This window comes from Microcaecilia unicolor, chromosome 1 (genome assembly GCF_901765095.1).
Source record: "Microcaecilia unicolor chromosome 1, aMicUni1.1, whole genome shotgun sequence".
In the NCBI taxonomy this organism is placed as follows: domain Eukaryota; kingdom Metazoa; phylum Chordata; class Amphibia; order Gymnophiona; family Siphonopidae; genus Microcaecilia; species Microcaecilia unicolor.
The window spans coordinates 70890282-70905131 of NC_044031.1; the positions used below are offsets into that span (position 1 = coordinate 70890282).

The 14850-nt window shown below is 40.4% G+C and overlaps 1 protein-coding gene across 4 annotated transcripts in view; it reads right to left on the reverse strand.

Annotated features, from left to right (window-relative positions):
• The window catches only part of KMT2C (lysine methyltransferase 2C), a 917733-nt gene that overhangs the window by 39777 nt on the left and 863106 nt on the right, over window positions 1–14850 (reverse strand). For all 4 annotated transcript variants that reach the window (XM_030198371.1, XM_030198346.1, XM_030198363.1 and 1 more), the window contains 2 exons: window positions 12271–12520; window positions 8444–8583 (listed from right to left, as the gene is read on the reverse strand). In XM_030198371.1, coding sequence (XP_030054231.1) covers window positions 8444–8583; window positions 12271–12520 — 390 coding nt within the window. The remainder of the gene's footprint in view (window positions 1–8443; window positions 8584–12270; window positions 12521–14850) is intronic.

Genomic DNA, 14850 nt, shown 5'->3' on the forward strand with positions numbered 1-14850 from the left:
TACAGCTTTGTAAACACTGCTTGAGACCAAGGCTCTGCTGGAAAACTTTACTCGATTTAGAGGACTGCTACCCATGTATAAAAATCAGTGAATAATGTGTATTTGCTTTTTTGCAGTTTCAGTCAGGTGCAGTGTGAGCTAAGTAAAACAATTTTGATTGGCGAGTGAAAAACAAAATAATATATAGAATAGGCAATCCAAACATCCAACGAAAATCAGACATAACCAGCAGTAATGTTGATCAAACACAAATTTAGAATGCTTCATCCATTTTTCATTGCCATCCCCCCTATCCCTCAAACCCCAACCCAAAAGAACCTGTTATCCTCATCACCTTTAGCATGGGTTCTTATGGCTTCCAGTGAATCCAACAATAATAAGGGAAAGAACAAGACAGACAGATCGACCAAACCCAAAAGCACAGTACCCCTGGTATCCTAATCAAACTGATTACAAAGTATTTAAAATTAGACTTCTACAGTGTGAGTTAAAGTGACAAACAGCATCACACGTAAGTGCATGGAAATAGAGTAGCACAGGTTGTGAAAAACCCTGTGAGCTGTGCTCCTCATGAAAGATAACTATACTGTAACTCAAGAGTAGTAGTCAACTTTCGCCTGGGAACAATGTCAGGCTAAGGTGCTTGATAATGCTTCTGGGGCTGTAGTATTAAGGGGCCATAAACTCTTGTTGAACACCCCATTCCTGATCCCTGGACAAAGACGCTCTGGTGGCCCATGGTGTTACATATTTTCTTCCCCTTACCCAGTCAGCATATTCAGAAGTCAGAGCCCCATCCATTAATCTCACCCCAGCTTTCAAATCTCATTCTTAACTTTTCTTGATTGCTCCAGCAATTTCCCTCTATTCCTTACCTTTCTGCAACAATTTTTCATAGTGATACCAAGCATAGGAGCTGACTCTGTGGGTGCTGTGGGTGCTTGAGCACCCCCAAATATTGAGAAAATTCCTTGTATGTGTCCAGGGAGGGGTTATTTCCACTGGGCTTATGATCCCCCCTTATGATCCCAAGGTCCATAAGGGGCAAGAACAATCATCACTCACTTATGTCCTTTCTGTATTGTTTTCCAAAATGGTGCTGGTTGCCCAGAGGCTCTTCCTTGAAGCAAATGAGAGTGGGGATCATTCCTGTTCTTTGTGGACCTGGGGCACCAGGGTAAGCTAGGGGAGGATAGCAGTGGATTGTAAAAGGTACTACTACTAATCATTTCTATAGTGCTACTATATATATGCAGCATGTACACATTATATGCAAGTACTTTCTCTGTTCCTAGAGGACTCAGTCTAAGTTTCTGTGCCTGAGGCAACGGAGGGTTAAGTGACTTTCTCAAGGTCACAAGGAGCTGCAGTGGGAATCGAACTCAAGTTGTCAGGATCAAACCTCGCTGTACTAACCATAGACCAGGACTTCAGAATCTGAATATTCATATGCTGGGTAGGTTGTGGGGATGTGGCACCACAAGCCACTAGGACTTGGAGTGGGGGTACTCAACAGGGGCTTGCAGCCTCTCTAAGACTGTGACTCAGGAAATGTGGGATTTACTAAGTTGTAGTACTCAGGTTCCATATTTCAGTAAATCCCACAGAAATCGACTGTTTTATAACAGCTTAGTAAACTGGTCCTTTAGTTTGCCAAGACATCAATTAAACAAAGTAAAAGCAATGTCAGTGTACAACATTACATCACCCACCTAAGAACCAAGAGTGAATCAATAAAGTATACAGTGTACTCTTCAGACATATGAGGAAAAAGACCTCAAAACACCCAGATGCTGAAACAAGCCTATGTTTATGAATAGGGCAAACTTTCACGACAATGTTTGGGATGACAACTAACAAAGTGCAAAAATGTATTTCTATCTGTTGCTTTTTTATGAACTCCTGTTTTGAAACCATCAGCATTTTCATTCACTTTGACGTTTATAAACGATAGATGCTATAATGCCTCCAAGGCAGGTCTTAGCAACTGCAGGGCCCTGTGCAGACCAGTTCGGTGGGGCCCCCACACCCTACCTAGCCCCGCCCCTTGTTGACAAGGTGTGTTTTAAAATAAAGACAAATCAAGCAAAACTTGTACAGAAAAACTAATTCAAATAAGCACAATGCTATCATAGGAAACCTAGTATTAAGCAATGAAAATAATCAGAAATTATTCGATCAAGTCTGCTATAATTAGGAGTTCCAATTCTTATAACATAGAAGAGAATATAAAGAAAAACATTAATTAACTAAGAAAAGATCCAAGTATGTGGCCAAAGTACTTTAAAATTCCCCCATTACTGAAAAAATGGACACGTGTGTACATTTGATTAATTTAATTTGAGTTTGTCATAACATCAGACAGGGTTTGTGAAATGAAGTTTTGACATCACCTCAGTAAAGCCAACACACAATCCCTCCACTGCAAAACACTAAGCACAAACTCGTGCAGAAACACACACGGAACTGTACCATAACCGCACTAACTCCCAGGACACACAGAGAAACAACCTTATCTGTGAAAAGGCAGCACTATAAATATTATACAATACCCTAAAACCCAATACACTATCTAATGATAAAAAAAAGAACAAACGGGACTGCTACAGACCTCTACAAAAAAACTACACGCTAGCTTAGCAGTATAAACACACCTTACTCGCACATGCGAAACACAGTATCAATAAATATGAAACAAGGAATCATAGACCAGTAATAGAGATATAAAGGCAAAAATCTGAAAACACGAGTCAGACTCTGCATATACAGCAATACTAGAGAAACAGAAATGGAAATATAAAATATCAGAGATACATATTTTTCAAAGCTGACATGTTCCAACTGATAAATTAAAAAATAAATAATTTTTCTACCTTTGTAGTCAGAGTATTTTAGTTTTACATGTATTTATTTATTTAATTGCATTTGCATCCCACAATTTCCCACCTATTTGCGGGCTCAGTGTGGCTTACAATACATTGTGAAGATGGAAGTACAATCTGTTACAACATGGTTATGGTTACAATGTGAGGAGTTAGGTTAAAACAAAGTCCAAGTATCGTTAAGGGGAATAAAACAATGGAAAAGAACAACAACAGATACTGAAAGGGCAACAGAGCTATAGCAAGAGAACGTTCGGGCATAATATTTTCTATTTTTACCTGTAAATTAAGGTTTAAATGTGTTAAAATTGCGGGGGAGAGAAGTATAGAAGAGAATGTATTAATGCATTTCTAACCGTGTGTGTGGACTTCATGTGTTTTGATCCTTTCGATATATTTTTTCAAAGAGATGGGTCTTTAATAGTTTGCGGTTTGGTCCGTGTCTCTTCTGCTTTTCCTGGAACTCCTATCCATTTTACATTTCTTCTCACTCCATGTCTGCCATCCATCTTCTCTCTGCATCCCATTTGTCCTGTCCAGCATCTCTCTTCTGTGTTACTATTCAGCATCTGCTTTCCTAGCATCCCTATCCACCCTTTTCCAGCATTGCTCTGTGTCCCTTATTCTTATTCTACGCCCAGTCCGTCCCCTTCCTCCCATACCCCACAGGTCCAGCATTTCTCTCTCTCTATCCCCTGCCCCCTCGTAGTCTAGCATAATTCCATCTCTCCGTCTGTGGGTCTAGCACCTCTCCTGTTCCACTCCCCACCCTCACGATCCGGTCTCTGTCTCTTCCCTCCCCCAGTTTAGTCTCTCTCCCCCCTCTTGTGCTCCCCCCTTTCTGGCAGGTCCAACCACCCCCCACCCCCACGTCTCCATCTCTCTCCTGGTCCTGGACATCTCCCCGCAATGCCCCCTTCCTCCTGGTCCAGCACATGTCCATCTCCCCACAATGCCCCCTCCTCCTGGTCCAGCTCACGTCCATTTTCCTCCAGCCCAACACATGTCCATCTCCCTCCAGCCCCCTCACCAGCCCAGCACACGTCTACCTCCTTCTAGCAGTCCTCCCCCCTTCAACGGGTACAACATACTTCTCCCTTCCCCAAATGGGTCCTTGCTTCTCCTCACCTAAAATCCAGAGTCTCTCCCTCCCTCCCTCCCAGATCCGCTAAAATTGCTTCATCCCCTTCCCCAATGCTAGCTGTGATTAAGACATGCTGCTGTGGCTGGCTTCGGAGCCTTCTCTCTGCCGGTCCTGCCTTAGTGCCTTCCGGTTGAGGTAACTTCCTGTTTCCACATGGGCAGGATCAAGGCACGACCAGCAGAGGGAAGGTCCTCACGCCGACCACAGCAACGTGTCTTAACTGCAGTTGTCGGCACTGGGGAAGAGAATGAAGCAACTTCTGGGGATCTGGGAGAGACGCTGGATTTCAGGTGGGGCGAAAGAGAGTGGGACATGCCAAGGCCAGCGCAGAGCCTCTGGGAGCACGAGGCTCTGTTCGTCACCTAGATCCCTAGAACTCACTGAAGACCATGTTATTCAGAAGTGCCTACCCTGCGGGCTCTCCCAGTGACTTCACTGCTGGAAACACACCGACCTAAAGACATTTGGACATATCCCCCTTCCCTCACAATTTGCCCTCTTTCTCCATCCATTCCTATTCTTCCCCATTATCTCTTGTAGGTTTGCTGTATTAGTTTCATTTTACTACATTGGCGCCTGCCTCTGTGGTACATTGTAAGCCACATTGAGCCTGACATTGTTGGGAAACTGTGGGGTACAAATGAGATAATAAATAAATACATAGTAAACAGGGCCCTAAATGAACTATCAATGTCCTTTCCACTTTGTAACTGCCAACTAGTATTGTAATTTTCAACCTAATTGTAAATTGTAAGCCACTTTGAATCAAAACCTGTTTTTTGATAACAGTGGGATACAAGAATGCAAAAATAAGTAAATACATAAAATATCAGAGGGGGAGATCATGCAAGGAAACTGCTGCAGAGAGAACAGCGAATACACAGGTTGCAATCTTTACAACCCGTTGGGTTAAATAGCTGTATTGAGTAAAAAGTTTTTATTTAACTACCTTTTGTGAATGAGCTTTAATATAGTCACAATGTCTGCATTGAACAACCTATGTGAGACCACTTCCTGCACAGTGGTTGTTCTGACTGCCTGTCATATGATTGCCGTTTTTGTTAAATAGCAGGTGCCATTATTTAGGCACGTTGTCAAATCATGAAGCAGGCTGCACTGTGTAAGCTTTGTGAGTTATAAATGACTTCTTAGATGTTGCTTTGTTCAAGTTTCTTACACCAGTTAGATTTTATTGCTTTCAATATCCTTAAAATCGAGCATGGTACCGGAAGATTGGAGGGTGGCCAATGTAACGCCGATTTTTTAAAAAGGTTCCAGAGGAGATCCGGGAAATCATAGACTGGTGAGTCTGACATCGGAGCCGAGCAAGATGGTAGAGACTATTATTAAGAACAAAATTACAGAGCATATTGAAAAGCATGGATTAATGAGACAAACTCAACATGGATTTAGTGAAGAGAATCTTGCCTCATCAATCTACTACATTTCTTTGAAGGGGTGAACAAACATGTGGATAAAGGGGAGCCAGTTGATATTGTGTATTTGGATTTTCAGAAGGCGTTTGACAAAGTACCTTATGAAAGACTCCAGAGGAAATTGGAGAGTCATGGGATAGGAGGTTGTGGATTAAAAACTGGTTAAAAGATAGAAAACAGAGAGTAGGGTTAAATGGTCAGTATTATCAATGGAGAAGGGTAGTTAGTGGGGTTCCCCAAGGGTCTGTGTTGGGGCCGCTGCTTTTTAACATATTTATAAATGACCTAGAGATGGGAGTAACTAGTGAGGTAATTAAATTTGCTGATGACACAAAGTTATTCAAAGTTGTTAAATCGCAGGAGGATTGTGAAAAATTACAAGAGGACCTTACAAGACTGGGAGACTGGGCGTCTAAATGGCAGATGACGTTTAATGTGAGCAAATACAAAGTGATGCATGTGGGAAAGAGGAACCCGAATTATAGCTATGTCATGCAAGGTTCCATGTTAGGAGTCACAGACCAAGAAAGGGATCTAGGTGTTGTCGTCAATGACATACTGAAACCTTCTTCTCAGTGTGCTGCTGCGGCTAAGAAAGCAAATAGAATGTTAGGTATTATTAGGAAAGAAATGGAAGACAAAAATGAGGATGTTATAACGTCTTTTTATTGCTCCATGGTACGACCATACCTTGAATATTTTGTTCAATTCTGGTTGCTGCATCTCAAAAAAGATATAGTGGAATTAGAAAAGGTGCAGAGAAGGGAGACAAAAATGATAGAGGGGATGGGACGACATCCCTATGAGGAAAGGCTAAAGCGGCTAGGGCTCTTCAGCTTGGAGAAAAGGCGGCTGAGGGGAGATATGATAGAAGTCTATAAAATAATGAGTGGAGTTGAACAGGTAGATGTGAAGCGTCTGTTTATGCTTTCCAAAAATACTAGGACTAGGGGGCATATGATGAAGCTACAATGTAGTAAATTTAAAACAAATTGGAGAAAACGTTTCTTAATTAAACTCTGGAATTTGTTGCCAGAGAATGTGGTAAAGGCGGTTAGCTTAGCAGAGTTTCAAAAAGGTTTGGACGGCTTCCTAAAGGAAAAGTCCATAGACCGTTATTAAATGGACTTGGGGAAAATCCACTATTTCTGGGATAAGCAGTATAAAATGTTTTGTACTTTTTTGGGATCTTGCCAGGTATTTGTGACCTGGATTGGCCACTGTTGGAAACAGGATGCTGGGCTTGATGGACCTTTGGTCTTTCCCAGTATGGCAATACTTATGTGCAATATAAGTGATTGTTTATAGCAATAAATGTAGTTTAGCATTTAAAAAGAAAGTTTAACGCCAATATATATGAGGGAAGTGGTCTATGAACTGAGGTTATTAAATTTAAAAATACATGAGGAATTGTTTTGAGTAAGCCATTTTGCATCAAAAATATCTACTAAATTACTGTGTCACACGGATTAAGGATGCTATAACCACATCTAACAACAGCTGGAAGAGTACATATATTATGAAGCACAATCCCTGATGAAGCCATGGCATTGAAACAGCTGGGCCACCATTTGGTACAAGTATTCCATTTTTTAATCTTTTACTGCAGAAGTTGATTTTTTTGAAAAAATGATATTATATAAATGATCACATACAGGATTGATTGAAATTATTTAAAATTAATTTTTAAAAAAGAGAAAAATGATGAGGTTTTTTTGAGCAATGATATAATTTAACACCCCAGTAAAGACCTAGGGCCCTGTTTACTAAAGTGCACTAGCGCTTTTTGCTCACCCTAACACTAAAGACACCCATATATTCCTATGGGTGTCTTTAGCGTTAGTGAACGTTAATTTTTAGTGCTTGCTAAAAACGCTAGCGCACCTATAGAATGTAAGTAGTAATAAGATCATCATTATGCAGTTATGGATTGCTGGTAGAAAATGATTTGCCAGAAGATAAACAGCAAAAGCAGAGAGGGTCCAAACATACACAGAGCAAAGCAAAACAAAAGAAAGTACAAAAGGGCACCCAGAACTAGAACAATGGTACATCTTTAATGGACTGGACCCGACATGGGCCATGCTTCGGCGCCCAACAGCGCCTGCCTCAGGGGTCAAAGCAGATTTCCTAAAGGTTAAAAAGAACTAAAATGTCCTTGTAAAGAAATTCCAAAACTCTAGCAGATTGAACCAGACACTTCCAACCGCTGTAGTCAGGGTCTTAAAAAAAAAAACCCACCAAAAAAATATTTTTTAAGACCCCGACTACAGTGGTTGGAAGTGTCTGGTGCAATCTGCTAGAGTTTTGGAAATTCTTATACAAGGACATTTTGGTTCTTTTTAACCTGTAGGAAATCTGCTTTGACCCCTGAGGCAGGCGCTGTTGGGTGCCAAAACATAGCCTGTGTTGGGTCCAGTCCATTAAAGATTGTACCATTGCTCCATTTCTGAGGGCCCTTTTGTGCTTTCTTTTGTATTGCTCTGCCAGAAGATTATACAGAGACACAATCGAAATGTGAACCTTTCATTTCTGAAAACCAAATGTGTTTAAAGGGGTATTTCCTTAAGTATCTTTATTGGTACTCAAAATAAATTTACACATTTTACAAAAAAAAAAAAACCTGGGTTTTTTTTTTGGTAAAATGTGTAAATTTATTTTGAGTAGCAATAAGATGTATTTATGGAACTGAGAATGCAAGCAGACTGAGGTCCTGCATAGGGATAATAAATTGTATAACTTGTTCATAAATTTTACGCCCATGTCATCCTGAGCCTCAACTTCAATGCAGGTAAATTCCTCATTACAATTTGTTCAGCATCTAATGTTGGTATTCTGAAGAGAAAAGGAATATAAAAATGTGAACTAAAATAAAACCTTTTGATTGATGCAATGCACTAATTATTTAGGGAGAAATAGATTTCTGGACACATTTATCAAGTAAGCTATATCTACAGAATAAAGCTTTTCAGTTTCAATACCTGCTTGGGTACAGGGAAATCTTTAAAGGATTTCCGTACACCACTGCCAAGAACTACCACTTTGCACTGAGAACACCAATTTGGCCTGAGCATCGAATGATCTGAAACATTCCGACTGTGATCCTGGTATCCAGCTATGCCTAAAAAGAAGATGTGCATATATGAGGAACCGAAATTTGAGAATGTACTAGCCACATGCAACTGAACAGCAGATAAAAAAACAATACACATATCTTGAAATGCTAAATAGCCATGTGCAGTGAATTTTAAAGTAAAATACAATGTATCACTATATTAGCATACCAGGCAAGTGTAAAAGACAAGCCTGGGGATGGAATAAAGGCTGTTGACATGGCGATAACCCATTGCTAGGTTATTACAGAATGAGAATTCAGACAAGGAAAAAGATTGGCTGTTTAAGGTGCTAGAACAAAAATAACGTTAAGTTTAGGCACAAAGTGGTTATAGGGTTTATCAAGCTGGTCCTGAAATATCCCATAGCCAATCTCATTTTCAAGACATCTACTACAAATATGCATGAGATAGATTTGCATACAAAGGGAGCACTGCATATACATCTCTCATGTATATTTATTGTGGATATCCTAAAAGCCTGATCATCTAGGAGGTATTCCAGGAGCAATTTGAGAAACATGCTAGTGTCTATAGTCCTTTGAACTTTTTTCATACTTTGCTGTGTCATCCCACATTGCATCAGACTTGCATGCATTTTCACCATTCATTGTCCCTTTTATCCTGACAAATGGCTCAATCCTAATAATGAGAAACACCCCTGGCAACATGAGGTTCACACCATCAGACTTCTCAGTGGGGGTGGTGATCTCAAGCTAATGTGCTTTGTCCAGTCTTCACCAAATGTAACACTCTGCATTCAGGCCAAAAAGTTTTATTTTAGGTTTGTCAACCAGAAAGTGTTTTGCTTCATGGCTATAGTATTGAGTACTCTTTTGAATACTTTAATTGAGATTAAGGTGGCTCTTTTTGAGTAATGGCTTCCTTCTTGCCACCCTATCATATAGGCCAGATTTGCAGGTTGCTATACACTTGTCTTGTTCTTGGAAACCTGTGGCACTTTCACAGTTGTCCTTGGCCTTTTGGATGTCTCTCTGATCAGCCTCTTTGTTTGGTCATTCAGTTTTTAAGGCTTTGGTGGTGATGTACATCTTCCATGTTTTAATAATGATCCTGTGATCTGAGGGATATTCAAGAATTTTTCAGTTCTGTTACACCTTTCTACTGATCTGCGCCTTTTCACAACCTTTAATAACATGACCTAATTATGGTATCTCTCTGCAATCAGGTAACATACTTTTATAGAGGCTTTCCATCTGTTGCTGGTTTGATGTTCTCATATTTAATATTTTCTTTTTGTTCGTTTTTATGTATTATCCCTCTACATCTATAAATTTTCATGCATAATTTCATTGTTAAATTAGATGCTTAGTGGAACTACTTACCAGCAATAGGCTATAACTGGAGTTAATTAGCACTAACTGATAATTCTATAACCTTAGCATGTAATTCCTTTAGCATGCTACTGCAAGGGGGTGTGGATGTGGGAGGGGCATGGGTAGGTCAGGGGTGTGCCCAGCACTTACACACCAAGATTAAAGAATATGTGTAACTGATAGCAGTAAGGCATGAGCATTTACACCAGCCTTGGAGTGGTATAAGTGCTTGCGACTAAAGTTAGGCATTAAAATACAACTTAGACTAGTATTCTAATAGCAATTAGACGCATAATTGCTGATATAGAATTTGCACATAGTACCCAGCATTTTAGTGTCTAATTTTAGACAACTTTTATAAAATTACCGCATGTGTGTTTTACTGTACACTGCTTAGTGCTAGTGAGAATGGAGTGGATATAGCACCGTTCATGGAAGAGTGTGTATGAACAACTTAAAAATCTAAAGGTGGACAAAGCAGTGGGACCGGACGGGATCCACCCCAGGATACTGAGGGAGCTCAGAGAGGTTCTGGCGGGTCCTCTTAAGATTTGTTTAATAAATCCTTGGAGACGGGAGAGGTTCCATGGGATTGGAGAATGGCGGAGGTGGTCCCTCTTCACAAAAGTGGTGATAGGGAAGAAGCTGGAAACTACAGGCCGGTAAGCCTCACTTCGATTATTGGAAAAGTAATGGAAGCGATGCTGAAGGAAAGGATAGTGAATTTCCTAGAAGGAAATAAGTTGCAAGATCCGAGACAACATGGTTTTACCAAAGGGAAATCATGCCAAACGAATCTCATTCAATTCTTTGACTGGGTGACTGGAGAATTAAATCAAGGACGTGCTATGGACGTAATCTACTTAGATTTCAGCAAAGCTTTTGACACGGTTCCCCACAGGAGGCTCTTGAATAAACTAGACAAGCTGAAGATAGGACCCGAAGTGGTGAACTGGATTAGGAACTGGTTGACAGGCAGACGCCAGAGGGTGGTGGTAAATGGAATTCACTCGGAGGGAAAGGTGAGTAGTGGAGTGCCTCAGGGATCGGTGCTGGGGCCGATTCTATTCAATATATTTGTGAGTGACATTGCCGAAGGGTTACAAGGTAAAGTTTGCCTTTTTGAGGATGACACCAAGATTTGCAACAGCGTGGACACCCCGGAGGGAGTGGAAAACATGAAAAAAGATCTGCAGAAGCTAGAAGAATGGTCTAACGTTTGGCAATTAAAATTCAATGCGAAGAAATGCAAAGTGATGCACTTAGGGAGTAGAAATCCAAAGGAGACGTATGTGTTAGGCAGGGAGAGTCTGATAGGTACGGACGGGGAGAGGGGATCTTGGAGTGATAGTATCTGAGGACCTGAAGGCGATGAAACAGTGTGACAAGGCGGTGGCCATAGCTAGAAGACTGCTAGGCTGTATAGAGAGAGGTGTGACCAGCAGAAGAAAAGAGGTTTTAATACCCCTGTATAAGACGTTGGTGAGGCCCCACCTGGAATATTGTGTTCAGTTTTGGAGGCCATATCTTGCGAAGGATGTTAAAAAAATGGAAGCGGTGCAAAGAAAAGCTACAAGAATGGTATGGGATTTGCGTTACAAGACGTATGAGGAGAGACTTGTTGACCTGAACATGTATACCCTGGAGGAAAGGAGAAACAGGGGTGATACGATACAGACGTTCAAATATTTGAAAGGTATTAATCCGCAAACAAACCTTTTCCGGAGATGGAAAGGCGGTAGAACTAGAGGGCATGAAATGAGATTGAAGGGGGGCAGACTCAAGAAAAATGTCAGGAAGTATTTTTTCATGGAGAGAGTGGTGGATGCTTGGAATGCCCTCCCGCGGGAGGTGGTGGAGATGAAAACAATAACGGAATTCAAACATGCATGGGATAAACATAAAGGAATCCTGCTCGGAAGGAAGGGATCCCCAGAAGCTTAGCTGAGATTGGGAGGCAGAGCTGGTGGGGGGAGGCGGGGCTGATGGTTGGGAGGCGGGGCTAGTGCTGGGCAGACTTATACGTCTGTGCCCTGACAATTGCAGATACAAATCAAGGTAAGGTATACACAAAAAGTAGCACACGTGAAATTATCTTGTTGGGCAGACTGGATGGACCGTGCAGGTCTTTTTCTGCCGTCATCTACTATGTTACTACGCATATTATAATTCTAAGAATAAATTAATAAATAATCCCCTCAAATCTAGGAGAATTATTAGCGTGAATTTTCAAGTGATTAGCACGGTATATCCAGATATGACATTTAAATAAATATGTGAAACATGTTATGCCCTCATTATGCTTTAAAAAACATTTTATACTACAAAAACAAACTAAGAAGACAGAAGACAACTTACCATTCCGATTTAGAGTAGATGGCATGTTAGGATGCTTTAGTCCATAAGACCCCATGAGTCTAGCAGACGCTACAGCTCCTGCCCGAGGACCATGAAGCAGTAATTGTTGTCTGTACTCCAACGACGGGTTTATTCTGTGACTGTTTATAAAAGCCATTGAGGTTGGTTCTGATACATCACTAACCTCATAACTGCTGGGAATTCTGACGTTTAGAAGATCAGCAAATGCAGACACAACACTATTAATGTTCTAAAAGAACAAAAATAGAGGAGTGTTAAGGTAAACTGCAGCAGAAGGAAAACCATTCTCTGTCCTTATCATATTAAATTTCATTTGCTATACCATAAATCATGCCCTTCTATCTCTTTCATCAGCATTTGGACTCTCTGTCACCTCATCCCTGTGGTTCAATTCATACTTCATGGTATCGTTTTCAGATTCTATTCCTCCTCCTTCTTAGTTAGTGCTTCTCAGGTTTCTTGGTCAAGTTACCTTAATATTTTTTTGTTAGTTAGTTTTTAACATTTACCCTCTCTAACTTGACCTCAATAGTGCTATATAGCTCATGTTTGTTATACATACATTCTGCAATGGCTCTGCTCCTTATCTCTCTCCCTTCAACACTCAGTCTTCTCCTAATATCTCTTTTGCTTTTTGCACCTGTCTCACTTCAGGATTCTTGAACCTACAAGTGACAATTTACCAGAACATATAACCTCAACTTTTTCCAGTTTTAAATTGGTTCTGGGCTCTCATTTCCTTTTTCTCACTCTGTCTACCTTGTTTTCCAATACTTTTCTTTGTCTTCCCTCTTAAAAATGTATTTTATCTCTTATTAACTGTTGGTCTTTCTGCCTTTGAAAATGGATTATACTTGGCCATATTTATTTCTTTGTTTACACATTATCATACTATTTTTATCTTAAACAATGATTCCAGATTGTTCCAATGGCAAACTGTAGGGTCCTTACTGATATAGATCATGCATTTGGGCAAAATACTTGATAAATTCAAATAAAAGCAAAAATCAAAGTAAAAAAGTATATGAAAGGTTACACTTCTATATCTTTTAAGAGTGTACCCTGCTGGCATATGAATGTTAAGGATTAAATTTCTAACCAAAATATCAGTCAAGATACAGGATAAGTAACTCCCAAGACACATGTGAAGGGGCATTTTCAATATGACGTGTAAGTCCAACTTTGGATGTTTTGCTCAAAACATGCAGAATCCAAATAGCAGATATAGTCATTTTCGAAAGAGTAAAACGTCTATATTTTCCCCCCCTAAAATTGGCCACTTGCTATATGTTTTTGTGCTCTGTGAGTTTATCTTTTTGGTCCATTTTTGAAAAAAAAAAAAAAAAAAAAAAGTTATCCAAGTGAAAATCACACAAAATCAAGCCACTGGGATGTAGCAGGAGCCAGCATTCTTAGTAGACTGGCCACACAGATATCCCAGAAGAGCAGTGCGGGCACTGAGGTTGACTTCACCTAAATTATAACCGGTATTGGCGATCGCCTCTACGGTACTATGTAAGCCACACTGAACCTGCAAATAGATGGGAAAATGTGGGATACAAATGTAAAAAATAATTAATAAATGTTCCAAGGTACACATCTCATCATTGCTCCCTTATATTGTATATTGAGCTCTCCAAAACCCAACAAAAACCTACTGTACCCAAATGCACACACTACAATAGCCCTTATGGCTGCAGGTGTCACCTATTTGTGGGCACAGTAGGTTTTTGGTGGGCTCCCACTTTTACCACAAGTGTACAGTTACAATGGATTAAGGACCTTGGTCTCCTTCTCTACAGTGCACTGCACCAACCACTAGACTATTCCAGGGACTTGCTTGCTGCTCTAATAGGACTGGCTATAACACCTGAGGCCATCAAGAGGCTGTCATGTACTGTTTCTTTTACATCTTTGGGGGTGGAAGAGGGTCAGTGACCACTAGGGGAGTAAGAGGGTCATTCCTTTTTAATTCTAGTGGTCATCTGGTCATTTAGGCTCAAAAAAATGTCTTAGGTTTTGTCCTGGACATTTTTGTTTTGTTTCATTATGGATGAAAAATGATTAGGTCTTAGGAACACCCAAATCCCGCCCTTAACATGCCCCTGACACACCCTCTTGAGATTTGGATGCATTGCAGACAAACTGCATAGAAAAGCATCTGGAAAATGGGTTTCAAAAATACTGATTTGGATGCTTTGGTGAGAAAATATCCAAATGCTACTTTATGCCACTTTTTAAATGTTTTTCTCTTTCAAAAATGATCCCTATAGTACATTTTGAAAAGCAGCTATTAATTCAGAGCTCTATCGCCACCCACAAGAGGATATACAGGGAGACACACCCTTGTGGCCTGTGTAAAAGAGGGGAGGGATGGAGAGTTGTAAGAAGGAAGGATGGGAGGTGTGATGTGTAAGAACTCATAAGTCTGGATGAGGCTTGTTTGTTTGGGTAGCCTTAGCAGTAAAATATATATTGTAAATAGGGCTTTATCATTGTGGACAGAACTTGGGGCCAGGGTATAAATGAATTGTTTCTGTGGGATACAATAAAAGGTGG